The sequence below is a fragment of the Castor canadensis genome, chromosome 18 (genome assembly GCF_047511655.1).
Source record: "Castor canadensis chromosome 18, mCasCan1.hap1v2, whole genome shotgun sequence".
Lineage (NCBI taxonomy): Eukaryota > Metazoa > Chordata > Mammalia > Rodentia > Castoridae > Castor > Castor canadensis.
In genome coordinates, this window is record NC_133403.1 from 28158468 (window position 1) to 28180716 (window position 22249).

General features: G+C 44.9%; 1 protein-coding gene across 2 annotated transcripts in view; it reads left to right on the forward strand.

The window, feature by feature from the left end:
* The first annotated feature begins 6779 nt into the window (after positions 1–6779).
* Svop (SV2 related protein) overlaps positions 6780–22249 on the forward strand; it is a 114409-nt gene continuing 98939 nt past the window's right edge. The window contains exon 1 of one of the 2 annotated variants that reach the window (XM_074061018.1): positions 6780–7050. In XM_074061018.1, coding sequence (XP_073917119.1) covers positions 7016–7050 — 35 coding nt within the window. In that variant the 5' untranslated portion in view covers positions 6780–7015. The remainder of the gene's footprint in view (positions 7051–22249) is intronic. The other variant, XM_074061017.1, reaches the window with a different exon arrangement.

Here is a 22249-nt window from a genome sequence, read left to right on the forward strand (position 1 = left end):
CTAGCCACAGTAATATTCTATCATGTGTATGTACCATGTTTTGTTTATCCATTCATGTCAATTGGTCAACATTTGGTTTCTAGTTTATTGACTGTTTTGAATAATGGTGCTAAAAACATCTGTACACAATTTGGGGAGGGTATGCTTTTATTTCTTTGGGGAGAAATTTCTAGGAGTGGAATTGCTGAGTCCTCTGCTTAAACTTTTGGGGGAGTTGCCAAGCCTTTTCCATGCTGCTTGTACCATTTCACATCTGCAATAACAGTGTGTAAGGGCCCCATCTCTCCACAGCTTTGTCAACACTAGCCATTGTAAAGAAGATGACTTCTTTATTGTAATCATTCTAGCAGGTGTAGAGTGACATCTCATTACGGTTTTGATTTGCATCTTCTGAATGACTCAGTGTTAAACACCTTTCCATGCACTTATTGTGCGTTGGTGTATCTTTAAATAAATGTCTGTTCAGAGTCCAGCACTGGTGACTCACTCCTGTAATCCTAGCTACTCAGGTACCAGAGATCAGGTTCGAGGCCAGCGTGCGCAAATACCTTTCGGGACCGTATCTCAAAACTACTCAACACAAAAAGGGCTGGTGAGTGGTTCAAGTGGTAGAGTGCCTGCCTACAAGTGTGAGGCCCTGAGTTCAAACCACAGTACCACCAAAAACAAAAAAAAGAAAGAAATATCTGTTCAGATCTTTTGGGCATTTTAAAATTGGATTCGTTGTCTTTTTATTATTCATCTGTAAGTCTTTTTTCTATAGTATTTTGAATGCTAGTCTTTTATCAGATGTATGATTTGCAAATATTTTCTCCCATTCTGTGAGTTGTCTTTTCTCACCTTTTTTAATGGTATAAAAACATAAAAGGTCTAATTTTGACATTGTCCAATGTTCCCATTTTTTCCTTTGTTACTTGTGCATTTCTTACAGGTAAGAAATCATTGCCTGATCCAAGGTCAGGGAGATCTGCTCCTACGCTTTCCTTTAAGGGTTTTATAATTTTGCTGGACTCCAGAGGCTCAGTTCTGCAATCCTAGCTACTTGGGAGACTAAGATTGGGAGGATTGTGGTTTGGGGCCAGCCTGAGAAAATATTTCTCAAGTCTCCATCTCCAAAAATAAACAGAACAAAATTGACTGCAGGCGTGGCTTAAGTGGTAGAGTGTCTGCTTTGCAAGCTCAGAGCCCTGAGTTCAAACCACAGTTCCACACACACAAAAAATATATTACGATTTTAACTCCTTTTTTTCTTGAGACTGGGTTTTGCTGTATTACCCAGGATGGTCTAGAACTCCTGGGCTCAAGTGATCCTCCTGCCTCAACTTCCTGAGTAGCTGGGACTACTGGGAGGTGTTACCCACACTCTTATAATTAACTCTTACAGGTAAAAGTAATTTTTCTAGGATTGGGGACATGGTTCAAGTGGTAGAGTGCCTGTTCAGTAAGCATGATAGTCCTAAATTCAAACCCGGTATCACCAAAAAAAAAAAAAAGTATTTTTTTTAACCCTGCAGGCTACTCAAAGCATGTGTCTATGCCAGATTTGGTGTAGGTTCATAGGGTGACAAACTGTCAAGGTTTTCTTGGGACTGAGGGATTTTTGGAACATGGAGGTTTGTTTGGGTGTTTTTTTGTTTTGTTTTGTTTTTGTGGGTCTGGGGTTTGAATTCGGGGCTTGCAAGGCAGGTGCTCTACTGCTTGAACCACACCTCCAGTGCATTTTGCTCTTGTTATTTTGGAGATGAGGGTCTCATGAACTCTGCCCGGGCTGGTCTTGAACCATGATCCTCCCAATCTCGGCCTCCCAAGTAGCTAGGATTGCAGGCCTGAGCCTCAGGTGTCCAGCAAGGCACGGAACTTTCAGTGGTAAAACTGAAGGGGTTTGGGCAGACCAGAATGAGTTGACAGATTATCCTACTATGGAACTCCATTGCTAGGTGATCACAACCCTCATCCTGCTGTCGTGGATTGCTGTGGATCCTGATCCCTCCTCACGTGGATGAGAGCTCAGTTCATTTTGATTCAGTTTATCAAGCATTTACTGAATGTTTATGAAGAAAGCTCCAGGGATGAGTGCAATGAGGAAGTTGACAGGTAATAAGTTCCTTGTTCAAGGTTACTCTGACAAATTAAAAAGTTTCCTCTCCAAAAACAGTTCTGATTTGCTTTCCAACTTTTCAGTTCTATTATTTCTACTCCTGCAGGCTCATGGAACTCTGAGTGAAAGTGGGCTAAAAACAGAGCCAGGCATTGTGCCTCATGTCTGTAATCCCAGCTATTCCAAAGGCAGAAATCAGGAGGATGGCAGTTTGAGGCCACCTCCAGGCAAAAAGTTAGAGAGACCCTATCTCAATGAAAAAGCTGGGTGTGGTGGTGCATGCCTATCATCCCAGCTGTACAGGATGCTTAAGTAGAAGGATCATGGTCCAGGTCAGCCTGGGCAGAAGTGAGACCCTACCTGAAAAATACCAAAGCTCCGGGTGCCGATGTTCACACCTGTAATCCTAGCTATTCAGGAGGCAGAGATCAGGAGGATGGTGGTTCAAAGCCATCCAGGGCAAATAGTTCAAGAGACCCTATCTCAAAAAACCCAACACAAAACAGGGGTAGTGGAGCGGCTCAAGTGGTGGAGTGCCTGCCTAGCAAGCTTGAGGCCCTGTGTGTAAATCCCAGCACCACCAAACAACAAAACCCAAAGATAATCCAGTGGAATTATGATCACTTAGCAAGAATTTATGGAAGAAGACAAATATAAGAAGATACTACTGCCCTATTTTGGAGGGGAAATTTGTAAGAAAAAATTTTTATATAAGGAACGTGTAGACTCAAAAGACACTGTGCAAATTCTTTTAAGGAAGACCTATTAGCTGAAATGATTCAGGATGTTAAGAACAGAGCTGGCTGGTTTTAAAGATGGAGGGCAGTAAACACTTGTAAGCCTCGTGTTTTATGGGTCACCTTTTCAAAGTGGCTCAGTAAGTGATTAAACTGTGGTGATGACAGAGACACACAAGAAAAACAACTGTCAGCGTCGCTAGAATGGTTGCTCATGGGCCAGGCTAACACTTTCAATGGTATATTTTTATTGTGGTAAAATACGCATGACATGAAATTACCCTTTAGCCATTTCATTTATTGTGGTAAAAACCAGATACAACCAAATTTAGCATCTTAGGGCTGGGACTGGTGTTCAATGGTAGAGTTTGCCTAGTATGCACATGGCCCTGTGTTCCATCCCCAGTCCTCGCCTCCCTCCACTGCCAAAAATTCACCATTTTTACTGTTTTACAGTAGGGTCACATCAACTATGTGACGTGGTTGTGCAATGCATCTTTGGAACTTTTTTCTGTGGTGCTGGGGCCTCACACTTGCTAGGTAGGCGCTCTACCACTTGAATCACTCCCTAGCCCTTTTTTGTGCTGGGTGTTTTCGAGATAGGGTCTCACACACTATTTGCCCTGGCTGACCTTGAATCTGATCTCTGCTCCTGAGTAGCTAGGATTATAGGCATGAGTCACCAGAGCCCAGCCCTATTTTCAATTGTTTTGGATATATACCAAATAGTAGGATTCCTGGATCATATATAATTCTCTTTTTAATTTTTAAAGGAACTTCTATACCGTTTTCCATAGCAGCTGCACTATCTTATACCCTTTAACCAATTTTCTTTTTCAGACAGGGTCTTGCTATGTAGCCAGGCTGCCCAGGGCAGCCTGGACTGCAATACTCTTATTTGTGCTTTCCTGAGTAGCTGGGGTGACAGGTATGTGCCACTGTGCCCAGTCATTGGTTAAAATGGGGTCTCAAGAACTTTTGTCCAAGCTGACTTTGAACAGCAGTCTTCCAGATCTCTGCCTGCTAAGTAACTAGGATTACAGGCTTGAGGCACTGTGCCTGACCAAAACATTCTTTTAAATGACCCAATATTCTTTTGCTTGTACACTAGCACATTTTGTTAATCTACTCATCTGGTCTTCTTCTTCTTCTTCTTCTTCTTCTTCTTCTTCTTCTTCTTCTTCTTCTTCTTCTTCTTCCTCCTCCTCCTCCTCCTCCTCCTCCTCCTCCTCCTCCTTCTTCTTCTTTTTTTCTTTCTTTTTTGAGAGAGGTTCTTGTTAGGTAGTCCAGGCTGGCCTTGAACTTAGAGTCCTCCTGGTGCAGCTTCACAAGTGCTGGGATTATAGGCATTTAACATTATGCCTGGATTTCATTCATCTGTGGTGGACACTTGTATGGCATCTGTCGTTCAGCTTTTGTGAGTAATGTTGCTATAAACATGAGCGAACCGCTTGTCTTTGCTGTCAGTTCTTTTGGGAATGTAGCTAGGAGTGGAATTAGTGAGTTACACAGTAACTCAGAGACATTTGAATCCATCATTGAAAAGGTACGGACCCCCTTGTCCAGCGATGCAATAGTGGTTACCAACAAGCTTTGGATTGGATGTCTTTAGGTTAGTGTCCACCTCCTGAGCCAATCAGCTGTGGCCAGGAGTTATGTGATACCAAATGTAGCATGCAGCACAGGTGGTGTGGATTCCTTCACAAATGAGTATGGGTGGGGCAAGCTATGATTGACGCTTGAATATGAGAGCAGAAGTAAGTAGCCGTGAATTGATTGATACAAGCCATCACTGTGTCAGGCACAGTGATGATGCTCAATCAATGAATAATAAGTTGGAGTTTCACTATCACCCTACTTTAGTTGGATTTGGAATGGCCCCCAAAGACTGACATCCTGAAGGCTGTTTTCCCAGCTGGTGGCACCATTGGGGGTGTCGAAAACCTTAGGAGGAAGTAGGTCACTAGGAGTGTGCTTTTGAATGGTATATTCAGACTCCAGACTCTCCCTCTGCACATCATAGCAGAAATGCATGGGACAGAAGAGCTGTTCACTTCATGGCAGCTAGGAAGGATATCTCTCTCTCTCTCTCTTCTCTTCCTTTCCTGGCTTTTCTGTCCCATGCATTTCTGCCATGATCTGCTGCCTCACTACAGGCCTGAAATCACTGGGTTAAGGGACCATGGACTGAAACATCTGTAACTGTGAGTCAGAATAAACCTTTCCTCCTTTTAAGATGTTTATCTCAGGTATTTTGTTACAGTGATGTAAAGATGACTAACACACACTTTAATTGGTTTTCTCAACTTTCAGTTTATTTCAAGTTATCCAATGCTTCAACAACTCAGATTTCTCTTACTATATCCACAAAGATGATTTATTTAGAGAATCGCAAAGAAAACCTTGCATTTAAGGGTGCAGGCTCTGGAGACAGATGGGGTTTTAAGTTCAGACTCTCATGTCTGAGTGGCCTTGTGCAAGTTGTTTGCTCTACTGTGAGATTTGCTTCCTCATCTGTAAAGTGGAGATAAAAATTATACCCACTTCACAGGAATGTTGGGATCCACAGGATCAGCAAAGGAGAACCTCATGCCCAGGTGCTTGGTACACACACAACTCTGGAGTTTCAAGGTTCTTTTTGTGTGTGGTTCTTTTGCTTGTCTGTTTGTCTTGAACTTGGTAAGAAATTGTGATGTGTTTAATGTGAAATGGTTTCCAGTTCTTAGAGTGGTTTCCTAGTAGACTCTCCTAACTCCTCCCCCTCTTTGTCAACACTAAAGTAAAAAAAAATTGTTTTTCTTTTTGCAGTACTGGAGTTTGAACTCAGGGTCTACAATTTGACTCACTCCACCAGCCCGTTTCTTGGTGATGGGTTTTTCCGAGATAGGATCTTGCAAACTATTTGCCTGGGCTGGCTCAAATTACAAGCCTCCTGATCTCTGCCTCCTGAGTAGCTGGGATTATAGGGATGAGTCACTGGTACCTGGCAAAAATTTCCTCCTTCCTTTACTTCCCTGGGAGCCTCCACTCAGTCATCACATACTTCTGGCCAGCTGCCATCACGGGTCATCTTTGTAGTTTTCTGTTGAATAATTTCTCTTCTTCAGTTGTTCTCACTAGACCAGTGCTTTTCACTCTGGGCTGCTGGGGACCTTTTATAAATGCCCAGGCTCTGGTCCACCTCCAGACAGTCAGGTTCAATTGATCTGGGGTGGAGCCAGTGATTGTTATATATAATTGAGAACCATCCATTCTACAAATTTACTGAGCACCTTCTGTTCTATGTCCTGGGGATACATCAGTGAACATTTATGAGCTTAAATTACAAAGGAGGACAGAATTCTAGTGAGAAGAGGGTGGGGGAGCCATTGAACTCAGTAGGAAGGACTTTGAAGGGCTTGTCACTGTCCATTTTCAATTCGCCAGAATCAGGGCTGTAGAAATCACTCCATAATGCTTGTTGAATGAATGAATGAATGGAGCCACATCTCTAGTCCTTTGTATTTTGTTTTCAAGTTAGGATTTTGATAACTTTGTACATGGTGGCCTTGGATTTGCCATCTCCTGCTGGGATTACAGAGGTGCACCACCATGTTGGGCATCTCATACTTAACCATACATTTATTTTTTTCTAGATTCATTTCACTAGCTCTTCCTCTCCATGATGACAATGATAGGTTCAACTTGTTCTGTCACAAGCCAAGTGCCTATTCCAGTGCCTGGCACACAGTAGGTGCCCACTAACTAGTATTTTAATGCACGAATACATTTTTTTTTTTTTTTACAAAAGTCGCACCTTGCTTTTGTTATAGCAACCTGGGCTTCTTGCAAGAGCATCCTTAGCGAATCCCCACAGGTAAACACGTTAGAGGCGTCCTCTGGCAGAGGGTGCGCACTGGTGCCTGACAGCCATTTCCCTGGCTGGTGGCGCCCGCAGGCATCGCGGAGAGGCTGCAATCCCGGGGAGCAGGAGGCTCCCCGCCCCTCCCATCCGCCCCCAGTCCCCGCGGTCCCCGCGGTGGCTTTGTCTCGTGGGCCGGTGGCTGGCGGCTGCCTCCCCGGGAGGAGGGGAGGAGAGGCGGCGGGGAGCTGTCCAGCGCCCCGGTGCTGAAATCCCGAGGCTCGCGCGGCGCTACCATGTAAGGGCCATGAGCAGGGCTGGCCCTGGCGCAGCGCGGACATGGAGGAGGACCTGTTCCAGCTCAGGCAGCTGCCGTGAGTACCGGGGGCCTCTCACACACGAGAGCTGCGGGTGCCTGTCTGCATGGCTTCTCGAATTCAAAGACAAGAAGGAATTAGGCCTGGAGGAGAAAAGCCATCTTCTCCCCCGATCCCCCGCAGCCGGCCCAACCTCTGCTTCTCTGACTCAGTTCGGGGGGATCGGATGGGGAGCCATGGGTGTCATGTTTTCCCTTTTAATTGCTCGCAATCCTAAAGGGATTTTTGAGGTCCATGCATGAAAAAAGCATTGGTTGCTGTTTGGGATCGTGGGTGAATTGCTGAGTGCATGCAATAACACACTGGTCCTTTCAGCCCATCTCCCATCATGGGAAATTGCTAATTTTTCTGCAAGGTCTTTTGGAAAGGAAAGGTGTGAGGTTGCAAACTGCTGGGGTTCCTTCCTAGAGGAGAGGCTGGGGCGAAGTCCTGTTGTTTATGGAGTGTGTGAATGAGAGGACTGTGCACGGTCACCGAAACCTCTTGCCTTTTGAATGAAAGGTTCTGTAACAGCCAGCAAGTGAGGCTCGGTGTAAGGATAGGAATTTTTCTGGTTTACCAAATTTGCGTGGAGAACCTCAAAGGAAAAAAAAATAGTAAGTCAGTGCAAAGGGCAGGGGCCTTGTGGAAGGGGCTTACGGATTTTCCTCACCACAACAGATGGTGTTTTGTTAAGCTAATTCCAAGACTAGGCGAGGGGGGCATTAAAAAGAGTGTTTCTGGCGGTTCTATTTTAATTTTTAGAAACACTGGCCACTTGACTGGTAAAAGTAGATTCCATTTGGGCTCGTGGGAAAGGAGACATTATTGTTGGTGTGTGTGTGTTGTCTCGACTTTAAAAAAATGGTGTGTTTTTCCCTCAAAGCTACTGAGGAATTCTCCCAAGTGACTTTTGGTGTGACTGACATGGTTCTCTGAAGCTCAGAGTACTGAGGGGGATTGTAATGTTTACTTTTCAATCAGTATAAAATTAATCTTCATTTAAAATTTTTAATTAAATGTAAAATTTACTCTGAAGCTTTTATTAATTGATCTGCAAATAGCATAATTTATGAATACAGCTTTATGTCACAAATGTTAAAAGATTCCTACTTGTGACATCCTGAGATGGACGCATGAGTATATAAAAATGCAAATGTCTGAGTAAATATTCAAGGACAACACACCAAGTTCATTGAGAACAAATATCATGTTCAAAAACCACTTTTATCTCCCAATAAAAATAATGCAAAAAAGCAGAAATAGAAAATTTGCTGCTCCATATAAGAATATATGTTGTAGCTTCAGTTTTCGCATAATACATTTTCAAGCAATGTCAGAATATTTGAACTTTGAAAAAGGTTTATGAACTTTAATCTACTAATATATGTAGACATGACACCATCCTAACACTTCTTTTCTTAATTAAAAAGGAGTAAAAACAGGGAGCAGTAGGTGTGGCTCAGTGACAGAGCACTTGGCTTTCATGTGCTGGTGGGTTCGATCCCCAGCACCATCAAACAAATAAAACAATAAAAATAGGATGAGTTTTTTTTTTTACTTACTTAAATTTGTTAAATTAATTCATTTAAGCCAGACATGGTGGGATATATCTATCATCCTAGCACTCAGGAGGATTGTGAATTTGAGACCCTATCTCAAAATAAATTAATAAACAAATAAAATGAAAATAAATTTAGGTTTTAAAATGAACATATTATATAAATACACATATGTAAATAAATATAATAAACAAAAAACGTTCAAAGATAAGACCAAGAATCAAATAGTAACTCTCCTCTTTCTCAATCCTAATCCTATTCCCCTGAGTAGTTTCATTTTTTTTGAACTCAGGGCCTCATGCTTGCTAGGCAGGCATTCTACCACTTGAGCCACTCTGCCAGCCCTCTCCACCCCAATTGTTTCTTTTTTTTTTTAAATGTTTTATAGCTATGAACATATGCAGTATCTGTTAGAGAGGGTAAATTGTTTACTGTTTGAGAACATTGGCTCTGAGTCAGACAGACTTGGGTTCAAATCCTGAAACTTCCCAGCTGAGTAATGTTAAATAAGTGAGTTAACCTTTCTGAGACTCAGTTTCTGCAGCTATAAAATTGGTATCATGGGATCAGTGGTATAGCTCAGTGGCAGAGTACAGGTTTAGTGTGTTCGAGGCCCTGGGTTCTATCCCCAGCACAAAAAAATCACTATCAAAATAGTACTTGACTTAGATGGTTATTGTGAAGATCAAGGAGATGATATGTGCTAAATGCTTGGCAGGCATGAAGAACTCAGCACTTCTCAGCTATTTATAATAGTATCACCAATCATTATTACTATTTTTTAAATTATATCTGAAGCATCACGTACAAAAATAAAATACATAGATTTACTATTGCTAGATTCCCAACTATTGTAATTTGAAAACTCCAAGCTACATTTTTTTTTTCTTTTTTGGTGGTACTGGGGTTTGAACTCAGGGCCTCACACTTGCTAGGCAGGCACTCTACCACTTGAGCCACTCCACCAGCACCCCACCAAACTACAGTTGAATGAAATGTGTTGACCTCAATTTATTAAAAAAAAAAAAGAGAGGAGTAAGCTAAAAGCCATGTGAATCTGAGTGGGTTACAAATCACGACTTAGATGTTTTTAAACCATACCCTGCATACATTATGCACAGATTGCAGGCAGCAGATTTCCTGAGAGCAATATGGTTAAAAAAAAAAATCTGAGTCCCTTGTAGATGGTTGGCAGGAGTGGACTTTGGAACAGATCTGTCCCGTGGGAGGCCAAGTGTTAACAGATCATAAGCTGCTAAATAGTTACAGGGTCAGGGGAAGGGCAAAGACGATGAGGGTGCCTAAGAGAACAGTCCTTTCTTGCGCTTGGAGCCACCTTCACACAAGTCTGGGATGGTTCATTTGAGACTGAAAATAACCCTTGGCTTTCACTTGCTGGTCACTCAGGGATGGTATCATGTATAGGAGATTTGATCAGGTAGTGTGCACTACTGTGCAAGTCAGGCTTTTTTGGATCTCTTGTTGCGGGATTTTTTTTTTCATTGCTGGGAATAGAACTCAGAACCTCACACATACTAGGGAAGCACTCTTCCACTGAGCCACAGCCTCAGCCCTTGGGTGGTTTCTTGAAAGCAAGTTTTGTAGACCTTGTGAAAGACAAGGATTGCTTGTGGTCTAATTGATGGATTCATCCATCCATGTACCCATCCATCCATCCATCCATCAATCCATTCATTCAACAGTTTACTTGGGTACCATCTTCAGTACAAAGGAGTCTACAACTGAGTAACTGAGTAAGAAAGAATGGTCCTTGCCTAAGAGTTCACATTCTTGAGTTTCAGTGTCCAATATGGCAGCCATTGACTGTATGTGGCTATTTAAAGTTAAACTTAAGTTAATTTAAATTATGTACTTTATAAATGAAATAATTTATATAGTATAATATAAATACGTTCAAAAAATCAGTCCCTCAGTCATTTCAACAGCTCACATTTCATATGTTTACCACATGTCAAATGCTCCATAGCTCTCATCACTACCAAGTAGACAGCAGAAGTCTAGAACCTTCCATAATTGCAATAGCTTCCTCAGTTCTGTGGTACAGCACTGGTCTTGTGGAAGAGGTGGACACTGAGCACACAGTTATACATGGTTTCAATCGTCTCAAGTGCTCTCGAGGACAAGGACAGTGCAAGGAGGCTGTTCTAGAAAGGGAAGGGGGAGGATTGGACAAGACTTCCTTGAGGAAGGGACATTTGAGCTGAGTCCCCAGAGATGTGCAGGAGTCATCCAGAAAAAAAGCCATGGGTTGAGGAACATTCCAGGCAGACGGACCTTGATGGAGAAAAACCCTGGAATAGAAAAGCTTCATGAACCTCAAAATCTCCCAGTGGAGCCTAAGGAATTGCAGTTCGAGGGCAGACCACAGAGGACAGAGGGGACCAGGCCACACAGGGTCTTGTGGTAAGTGAGGAGGAGTTAGGACTTCGTCCTGGGTTTGCTCCATCCACTTTTTTCTTTCTTACAAACCGTGTCTTTTGAGATTGAGCCCAAGTCCAACACTTTAACGAGCCTCCCCCTAACTTCCGCTATAGTCAGGCCCTGGCTCTGCCACTTGCCATCGGTGTGGACTTGGACCAGCACTTCCTCTACCCAAGACTGGTGCTCATCTGTAACATCTGGCGTGTGACTGGATCTGCTGGTTGGGCCATTGCAAGGAGCAGGGCCTGCTACGGGTACAGGCAATAAAGGGTGCTTATTCTCACGACCTGTACGAGCTCATCCTAGGAACCTAACTGGGGGCTACGGGAGATTGAGAAAGGACAAAAGACAAACATGCAAAAAGCTGGGATCAGGTGGGCTGGGTGCTCTGGCGGAGACACACAGCAGCTTCCACCACCTCCAGCGAGTTTATTATACATAGCGCCAAACAAGGAAGTGGGATAGCCAAGTCCGAAGAGCAACTGACCTTGTAGTTATCAGGAACAGGGGGATCCTGCGATCGATACTTTCTGCATGTACTGTTCCTGTCTGAAGGTCATGTTCTTATTCTTATGCAACGCAGCTGTGCTGCATTTTGCCCTCCCCCCGTTCTGAGCTGGGGGGCTGTGCCAATCCCAGCCTACAGATGATTTGACACTCATGTTGCCTCTCTTCCGCCACACTGGCTTTCTTCCTCAGATCCTCCACTTGTTCAGGTAGGGAAGCACCTGAAAGCCATTGTCTCCTTTGCAGAACACCAGAAAATGTCTAAAGTGGTGTGATGGCATATGTCTGCTCTTGAACTCTCTCCTTTTTTTTTTTTTTTGGTCTCTTTTTGGCTGGGGTTTGAATTCAGGGCAGAAGCTTTACCACTTGAGCTATGCACCTAGCCTGAACTTGAACTCTTGATCCCTGCTCCATTCTGCAATACTTTGAGCCTCCTCCACTGCAATTGGTGGTTGCTCCATCTGCCTCATTTGGGCCCCAAACTTTAGAATCAAGGTAGATGCCTATCTCCCTCTCACACATCACATCCAACCCACCAGGAAATCCTGTCTATCCTGCCTCTAAGCTTCATCCAAGACTGTGACCCTGTAATCAACTCGTTCAAGTCCCCATCCCTAATTGCAATGGTCTCCTTGTCTCCCTGTTCCTTTCCTTCCCTCCCTACACCTGGAAGGATTCTTTTTCCTCTGCTGGAAGCCCTCCTGTGGCTCCCAGCTTACCTGGTCTCTCTTACAGCCCCTCCCACTCAGGCTGCTGCAGCCACCCTGGTCTGCTGCTGCTCCTCAAACATGCCCCAGGGCTCACAATTCCCTCCACCTAGGAGACTCTTCTCCCAGAATCTGCTTCCTGTTCATCAAGTCTCAAATGCCACCTTGCCACCAAACCTACCCTGATTACTTTCTTTCAAGTTGCAGTCCTCTCTCACACATGTTAGGACGGCTACTACACAAAACAAAATACAAACAAGCCCCAAGTCAGAAAATGACAGGTGTTGGCAAGGATGTAGAGAAACCATAATTCTTGTACATTGTTGGTGGGAATGTAAAATAGTATGGCTGCTTCTCAAAATATGAAACACAGTATTTCATATGGTGCAGGGATTCCACTTCTGGGTGTACAATCAATGGTCCATTTTTATGGGTTTCATATGCATGGATTCAATCAAGGATGGATAAAAAATATTCAGAAAGGGCTGATGGGGCATGATTGAAATCCCAGCTACATAGGAGATGGAGATTAGGAGGATCCCTATTCAATGCCAGCCCAACCAAAAATTAGCAAGACCTCACCTCAACATGACAACAAAAAGCGGGGAGTGGCAGCACGTATCTGTAATCCTAGCTATAGAGGAAACATAGGTAGGAGGATGGTAGTCTGAAGCCAACATGGGCAAAAAACTGTGAAACTCTATCTAAAAAATAAGTAAAGCAAAAAAAAAAAAAAAGCAAAAAACTGGGGGTGTGGTTCAAGTGGTAGACAGTCTGCCTAGCAAGTGCAAGGCCCTGAGTTCAAACCTCAGAACAACAACAAAAAAAAAAAACCCTCAAAAATTGTCTGTACTGAACATGTGCAGACTTTTTCCCTGTCATTATTCCCTAAATGATGCAACTCTTTACATAGCGTTTATATTGTTAGATGCCACACGTCATCTGGAGATGATTTAGAGTGTCCTGGATAAGGTGTGCAGGTTCTGCACACCATGTCATCTAAGTGACTTGAACATCCACAGATTTTGCAATCAATGGAAGTTACCAAGGGACAACTACCCAAAAAGGTGGAAGCAGGGTGGAAGAGATATCTATACACCAGGTTCATAGTGGAATTAATCACAAGAACCAAAACATAGAGTCATCCATCTCCACGAATAATAGATAAATTGATAAACAAAAAGTGGCATTTCCAAGCAATTGAAAATAAAAGGGAGAAAATTCTGACACACACACAACTGCATGGGTGAACCCTGAAGACCTTATGCTAAGTGAAATACTGTGTGGGGTCACTTATATGAGGTACCTATAGTGGTGAATCCCAAGAGACAGAAAGTAGAATGGTGACTGGGGGAGCTGATTGGAAGGGAGGAAGGGGAGCCAGTATTTACCAGGTATAGAGTTTAGGTTTTATAAGACAAAAAGAATTCTGGAGATGGATGAGGTGATGGTTACATAGCAATGTGAATAAAACCTAATACCACAGACTGTACACTTACGATGGTGACAGTGATAATTTTTATGTTACATGGATTTTTTCACAGTTGACAAAAATGCAGCCTTCTTCATCCAGCTGCATCGGTGGTACCATGTTACCCTTTCCCTTTTTTCCTTAGTGCTTGTCACTTACACCAAATAATCTACTCACTTATTGCTTAGTGTTTGTCTTCCCTTGCCAGAGTAAAGGCTTCACAAGGGGGAGCTGCTGTACCCCAAGTGTGGGGGACCTTGCTGTAGATTCTCTCCAGCACTGGGTTATTGGGTTCCAGTGTTGGCAGTATATCCAGGCCAAAGGATTAAGAAAGCTTTAAAAGTGAAACCAGAAAAATCTACCATCCACTGGAGTATTTTCCCTGAGAGATGGGGTCATGAATCCATTTTAGCACTGTTAGGTCTCCAGCTCTCCTGGGAGGATGAGATATAGCTTCACTTCCTCTCTGTTTCCCCAGCTCCTTTGACCACATCAGAGAGACTGGGAGAATGGCATGTTCCATTACATGACTATTAATACATTTCAGGCTGAAAACATGACTCAAGTGCCACACCACCTGCCTAGCAAGTGCAAGGTCCTGAATTCAAACTCCACTATTGCCAAAAAAAAAAAAGAAAAGTTTAACCGGGTCTAGAGGCTCAGGTGGTAGAGTGCTTGCTTTCCAAACAGAAAGCCGTGAGTTCAAACCCCCGTCCTGCCAAAAAAAAAAATTAACTGACAACACGTATACCCAACATGAAATGTGTGCATATTGTCACGTGGCTACAGCAGGAGCACCTAAAATCTACTCTGTGGGCAGTGTTCACGTACACAATGCACTGCTGTCCACTGTGGCCTCCACATTGGACAGTAGCTCTCTTAGACATGTTCCTCCCATCAACTGCAGTTTTGTACCTTTGATCGATGTCTCCTTGAATCCCTGCCTCAAGCCCCTCCTCCTCCCTACGTCTAGGGAGGCCAACTCTTAGATCCATGTAAGGAAGATCGTGTGCTTGTCTTTCTGTGCCTGGCTTACTTCCCTTAGCATACTGACCCCCAGGCTCCTCCATGTTGTTACAAATGACAGGATTTCCTCTTTTGTATGGTCGACTAGTATTCCATTGTGTAGTCTGCCACATTTTCGTTATCCATCTATTAATAATGACACCAGAGCAGTGGCCATGATCCTGAATAGCACCAGGTACACTCATCTAGAGAGCTTTTGATCACAGGCTTCATTATCAACCTATGGGCACAAGGTTGAGTTCTTGCTTTTGTCACTGTGCATAGTGTTTCAATGAACACGTGACTACAATTCTTGAAATTGTCCCAGGTTCACCTGAGACAGGATGGCATTGTATAGGAGGAGCTAGAAGCAGGTTCTATTTCCTCTAACTGAGGAGAGCTCTGCAGAGAAAGCCAGGGCCAGGGTAAGTGGCAAAGGTACCCAGGGGACTTTCTACTGGCTCCCAATCCTGGGACTCAGTGGGAAAAAGAGAGGAGTTCCTGGTCAAGGGAGGAGAGACAGGGGTTCATCATCATCCATTCCTGGCAAAAAGTAGGGAGTTACTGCAGCAGCCTGGGACCCACATGTCACCTCTAAAGCCTTTGTTCCCACCTCTTCATTTCAACACGTTTACATTCCAGCCAGCCAGCTTCACCCTAAGCAATGTTGAGTTCAATGATTTTTAGTTCAATGATAGACTATTGCAAAGAGAACATGAGTGACTATAATCTCAGCCACTCATGAGGCGGAGATAGGAGAATTACAGTTCAATGCCAGCCTGGGCAAAAAAAGTTATTAAGACCCTATCTCAAAGAACAAGCCATGCATGTTGGTGTATGACTGTAATTTCGGCTGTAAGGGAGTTAGAGGTAGTAGGATCAAAGTCCAGAGCTGGCCCAGGCAAAATGTTAGCAAGATCCTACCTCAATCAATAAGGCAGGTGTGGTGGTTCACATCTGTAATCCCAGCTATGTGGGAGGCAGAATTAGGAGGATTTCAGACTGAGGTTGGCCCAGACCAAAGCACAAGGCCCGATCTGAAAAGCAACTAAAGCAAAAAGCGTTAGGGGCATGACTCAAGTGGTAGAGCACCTGCCTAGCAAGCTAAGTCCCAGTACTGAAAAAAAAAAGGTCACGGCTTGAGTGGTCTTGGGTCCTAGGGAAGATTGTTCTAGAGCCCTCTGGCCGGACAGACCCCAGCCAGGAGGTCTCTGGGAGTTCCGAAAGATTATGTAGATTAGGACTGAGGGTGTAGTCAGAAGTAGAGCACTTGTTTAGCATGTACGAGGCCCTGTGTTCAAATCATTGTACAATCTCTAGCGATTCATTAACTTCCCGGGGACAGAAGCCTGTGGTCATAAACTCTTCAGATGGACGTGCCGGCTACTATTCTGGATTATGGCCACTGTCCTGGCATTGTTATTAATATATCTCTTCAGTGTTTCATTGCTGTGACAAAACACCTGAGGAAAACAACCTAAAAGGAGGAAAGAGTCAGTTTCAGAGGTTTCGGTCACTTGGTGCCACTGTCTGCAGGCCTGTGGTAGGGACTGAGGTCCCCTTCCGGGACACACTTCCTATGACCTTTCTTCCACTAGGACCCACCTTCCAGAGGTCCCAAAACCACCCAATAAGACTGCGGCTGTGGGCCAAGCCTTTAATACATGGGCCTTCGGGGGCACTCCGGATCCAAACTGTCATGGCCGCCTTCCTCAACCTTGATACTGCTGACATCTTATAGCCTGTGCTTTGTTGTGGAGCTGTCTTGTGCATTGTAGGGGGTTTAGCAATCTCTTTGGCCTCTACAACTACATGTTACCACCTGTCCTCCACCTCCTGGTCTCAGTTGTGACAAACAAAATGATGTCCAGACATTGCCCATGTCCCATGGCAGGTGAAGTCACCCCTGGTTGAGAAGCACTGCAGTGTCCTATGTTAGACAAGGAATTATTTGGCCAGTTGTTCCTTCTTTCTTCCTTCCTGTTTTCTTCCTTCCTTCCTTCCTTCCTATTTCCCTCCCTCCCTCCCTTCCTTCCTTCTTTCTTTCCTCTTTCCCTCCCTCCCTCCCTTCCTTCCTTCCTTCTTTCCTTCCTCTTTCCCTCCCTCCCATCCTCCCATCCTCCCATCCTTCCTTCCTTCCTTCCTTCCTTCCTTCCTTCCTTCCCAGTACTGGGGTTTGAACTCAGGGCCTTGCACTTGCTAGGCAGGCACTCTACCGCTTAAGCCACCCACCAGTCAGATCTTTCAATTTTACTTCTCTGACTTTGGTACTGTGGATCCCTGGTACCTGTTTCCTTAGCAACCTGTGCATTGAGGTACGACCTTCAATGTACCTTTGATAAAAGACTATAAGATCCATGAGGGCAAGAAGAAGTCAGTCTGACAGAGAACGTCCTTTCTGCTGGTGGTTGAATGAATAAGCAAATACAAATTTACAAAGACCAAACTCCAACTTTTGGTGTTATGGCACAGCTTCTGTTTATTCCACCAGTGGGAAGAGTGGCCTGGTGCCCCACTGAGAGAATGATGTGCTGTGCTCTTTGCTCAGGCAGACCTGGGTTCAAATTTGACTTTCCTATTAACTTGGTGGATACTGGTGGGCAAGTTACTTTTCCTCTCAGGCCTCGGATTTGCCACTTATAAGAGGGGAGCAGGAAGGGGACCCACCTCCTAGGACACAAAGTTTCTTTACACTGATGCTCACGAGTGCTTATCAGGGTTACCAGCACACAGTAAGGGCTCTGTGGAATTTGACTGTTATTTATCTGTGACCATTATGTTTTATTTAGAAGATAAGCTAGTGATCTACTTTCTACATAGGAAGTTCACTGCTGTCGGTCCATGGACACAGGAAAATGCAAATAAACAAGACCCACGGAGAACCACTACCTACAGACTTGTAGACACTGAGGAACAGAAAGGATCAACTTCTCATATTTTACCTCCCCAGTTCAGGGCAACAGAGCATCAAGTGGTGACCTTTGCACTTGACTGGCAACCATTGTATTGTACTCAAGTTCAGATTCCTGAGCCTCACTCTGCAGAGATGCAAGAGTATCAGGTCTGGAGTATATGGTCCAGGAGTCAGCATTATTATAATCAGTTCCCTAGGAGCTTTCTTGGCCCAAGACCATGGGCATTGCAGCCAGGCATAGTGGTGCACACCTAGAAAGTCTGCAGTGAAGGGGATTGCACTGCTTCCTAAAATGGCCTTTTCTATCTCTGGATTTTTCTGCCTGAAAAGACTCCCTTCCACTGAGTGCAAATCTGCTTCCTTCTTCCTTACCCCACAAGTTCAAGCTTTGTTCTCAGGGTGCAAGTTGAACAAGCCAGAATCTCAAATATTGGAGACTATCCCAAGAAGCCTCTTCCCAAACCTTACAGATGAGGGTTCCAGGTCAGCCTGCAAGGAGACCAGGCAAGTCTGTATATTGGTGAACTTGGCAGTTTCTGCTGCTCCAACAGCACAGCATCTAGCCCCATTCACCAATAGGCGTCATCTCCAAAGAAGTCACGTAGCCAAGGTACCTGGGACAGAGCCAAGGTAGTTGGTTGCCTGGTTTTGCTCAAGTTCCCAATCACAGAACCCTTGGATAACACAGTCCTCACTGTTGGCGGTGCAGGCATCTCCCCAGTGAGATGTCTTTCTGTGCTGATTGGAAGAATGTGGCAGGAGACTGGGAGCAATCCTCAACAGAAGCTTCAGCCTTCCACCCACAGCCCCTGGGCCAGCTCGGTCACCTGCTGCTCACTGATCACACAGCCTTCCCTTGGTCTTGCCACCTCTCTAGCTACGTCTCTGTATTATCCAGACACCTTTGGCTTTCTGGATTCCCGTGTTGTGTCGTCTCAGGGCTTTGCAGACCTGAGGCGGTGTCCCTTGCAGAGTAACTGATTTTTAGAGGTAGCAACCAGCTCACCTGCCAGAGCCATCTTGGGATGCAAACCAGAGCCCCATCCTTCAGCCCCTCCTGTATGCGTTCTCTCAGGCCTCAGACTCTGGACTACATCCACCTGCCGGGATCATCCCAGAACCAGGTGCTTCTCAACTAGGTGACCGTCCCCTGTGCCCCAGAGCTACTGAAATTATTCAAACTAGGCAGCCAAAGCCTGCTCGCCCTGCCTGTACTGAGGCCTCCCAGAAGAAGCAGAAATGGAAGCACTTGTCAGGCTTCTCCTCCCCCTCTGCTCCCCACTGTCCCTGCTGCTCCCTGCATGGTCCCCACAGCAGGATGTACCCCTTTTTCTTGCTTCCAGCAAGTATAATGGTATATCCTTCTCATGGCAGTCGCCTCCTGACCTCTTGGCACGCCGCCTCCTAAATAATAATAAAACCTGAATTTTAAAACACAGCTGCCATCTACTCCTAGCAGGAGAGTGTGCCTGGATGACTTTCTCAAAACTCAGCTCCTGTTGGCCTCCTCCCTCTAGCTACCCGAGGTCCCAGGATAATCTGAGAATCCTCACTGTGGTCTCCGGGGGTGGGACCACCCAGCCATCTCCCTGACCTTGGCTTGACTCCTTGGTCCACCTCCAGTCTGTTCTCTCTGTCTTTCCCCATCCACTTGACTGTCCTTGTCCCCTGGCCCTTACCCTCCTCAAGGAGGTTCTTTATCTCCCCTAGTGGTTCTTTCTCTTGGCACCCCAGTTACTTTCATTCACAAATGTTTAATGAAGTGTTTGCTTCCTCACTTGTCAGCCATCTCCCCAGCTGGAGCATTCACTCCACAAGAGCAAGGCCATTTTAGTTTTGTCCCATCTTGTCTCAACATTCAGCACCTAGCCAGCCCTCAATGAACACCATCGGAATAACCGAGTGATGGCACCAATCTCTCCATCCACCTGCCTCCTTCCATCTCCATGGCAACCCTGGGAGGCAGGAATCACCATCCCCATTTACTCAGAGAGCTGAGGTAACCCCCGAGTGTCACAAAGCGACTAGACACTGTGGCTGGGGAGATTCGCACCCAAGCCAGTCTGTTTGGCAGCACTGGGGCTTTCTTCTTTCCCGAGGGGGTCCACCTGTTTTCATGCAGACATGCATGAAAGTTTAAGCTTCTTTTTTTCAATCTGATAGATTCATGAACCCAAGGAACCAAAGTCTTCAGAAGCTCATATGAAAAGAGAATTTTTTTCCTTTGGCGGTACTGGAATTTGAACTCAGGGCCATGTCCCTAAGTTATTTTCATTTAATTATTTGTCAGATAGGGTCTCACATTTTTGTCCAGGGTCAGACTCAGACCATAATCCACTTATTTATACCTCCCAGATAGCTGGAATTAGAGGTGTGAACCATCATGACCAGTTTGCTGGTTAAGATGAGATCTTGCTAAATTTTTGCCCACATTGGCCCAGAACCTCGGTCCTGCTGATTGCTGCCTCCTAAGTAGCTGGGATTACAGGTGTGAGCCATCTCACCTGGCCCAGAAACTTCCTTATCTAAACACCCTAATCAAGTCACAGGTCCTAATTTAAGTAACTGATGATGATACAAAGAAGGTCTTTAAGTTGACAGCTGTTTCCTCAGGTTCTTCTCTTCTTTAAATAGTAAAATTATGTAAAATAAATGTTCCCAGCTATCTTGGTAAATTATAAGCTATATATATAAAATATGTATGACAAATGCCAAGAAATGTGTGCGGTGAGAGCCGCCAGCTACATACGCCACTGCTGCCTGCTTTTGCTCTCACAGTATGTTTTTCTTTCCTTAGGAAATCTTGGCTCACGCAATTGATAATACTTTGAGGAATGCAACTGATTCAAAATGTGGTCAAGCTTTCTGAATATAATTTAATATCAAAGGTCTCTCTTTATTTCTGTTTGAAGACAAGCCTTAGTAAACAAAGTTGACCCGGCTTCCAGCATTTTACAGGGAAGAAACGTGAATAGCACCTGATTTAAAACAGCAGAGTGAGGGCGGGGGGTGGGCGTGGTGATGTATGCTTATAATCTTAGTTACATGGGAGGCAGAGGTAGGAGGAGCAGAGTCTGAGGCCAGCCCCGAGCAAAAGCATGCCTAGCAAGTGTGAGGCCCTGAGTTCAAACTTCAACACTGCAAAAACAAAAATGAAAGCAAAAAAACAGCCCCACTGCAGCATACCAAGCCATCTTCTCAGAGTCACATTTTACAAAGATCTGTGAGCATTGAGGTCAAGGTAGAGAGGTGACCTGACTGTGGCTGGTCAGAGAGAAGCTAACATTACTTATAGCTACAAAAAGACCCAAATGATGCTTCCATTAGAAATGTCCAAAATGAAAAGGAAGAACATTTCCTTCACTCAGAACTCCCAGTTTCCAACAACACCTCCTTCCCAGAACAAAACAGCTTTGAGTTCCTCACACACTTTTCCACGATGGCTGTGACCCTATCCACATGGCTCCTTTAGACGGCTTCCAGACTTTAGCCACACCCACACTGCCTGCGGACCTGGTTAAGATGCAGGTGATGGAGAGGGGCACAGCAGGGCATGTGTGTAATCCCAGCCACTCGGGAGGTGAAGGTAGAAGGATCACCATCTGAGGTCAGCCAGCACAAAAAAACTTACTGCAAGACCCCACCTGAAAATCAAACTATAAGCAAAAAGCTTGGGGGTGTGGCTTAAGTGCCTGTGGCAAGTGTGAGGTCCTGAGTTCAAACTCCAGTACAGGGTGTGGGGAGGAGCAGATGCTGGTTCCGGGGGGTCTGGGCTGTGACCTGAGACTCTGCTGTCATTTTATTCTATGCTTGTGACTTTTGTGGTGCTGGGGATGGGACCCAGGGCCTCACACACATTAGGCAAGGGCTCTACCTGGAGCTGCTCACAGTCCACACTTTGCCCACCTCACAAGCTGCCGAGGGGTACATGAACCGTTTCAGGACCACGCGTTAGTCTTTGAGGAGCCAGGCCTGGCTCACGGGACCCCATCACAGCACATGAGTGCGGGTACCATTTTGACAGTTTCAGTCCTACAAGGCTGGCCACGACCACCACCACCACCATCTGTCCAGAAATCCCTCCCTTCTAATGCTCCGTACCAATGAAACACTAACTCCTGGGCTGGGCGTGGTGGTGCCAGCCTGTAATCCCAGCACTTGGGAGGCGGAGGCAGGAGGATTGTGAGGTCGAGGACAGTCTGGGCTTCATAGCAAGACTCTGTCTCAAAAACCAGATGGTAAAACAAAAATGCTAACTCCCTACTGCCACCCCAGCTCTGGTAACCCCTATTCTATTTTCTCTCTGTGTGAATTTGACTATTTTAGGTCCCTTCATATAAGTGGAATCGTGCAGTATTTGTCCCTTTGTATCTGGCTTATTCTTTTACAAGATTGTTCTACCTTGTGACATGTGCCAGAACGTCCTTCCTTTTTAAGGCTGAGTAATATTCCACTGCACACGTAGACCATGCCCTGTTTATTTACCCCTCTGCAGCTTCTGTGGCATATTATGGATTGTGATACATTTTCTTAAATGGATGGCCGCAATCTAGTCACTTCTCCCCCATTCCAGTGATTATTCCTAGTTTTATATTATCACAGGCAAAGC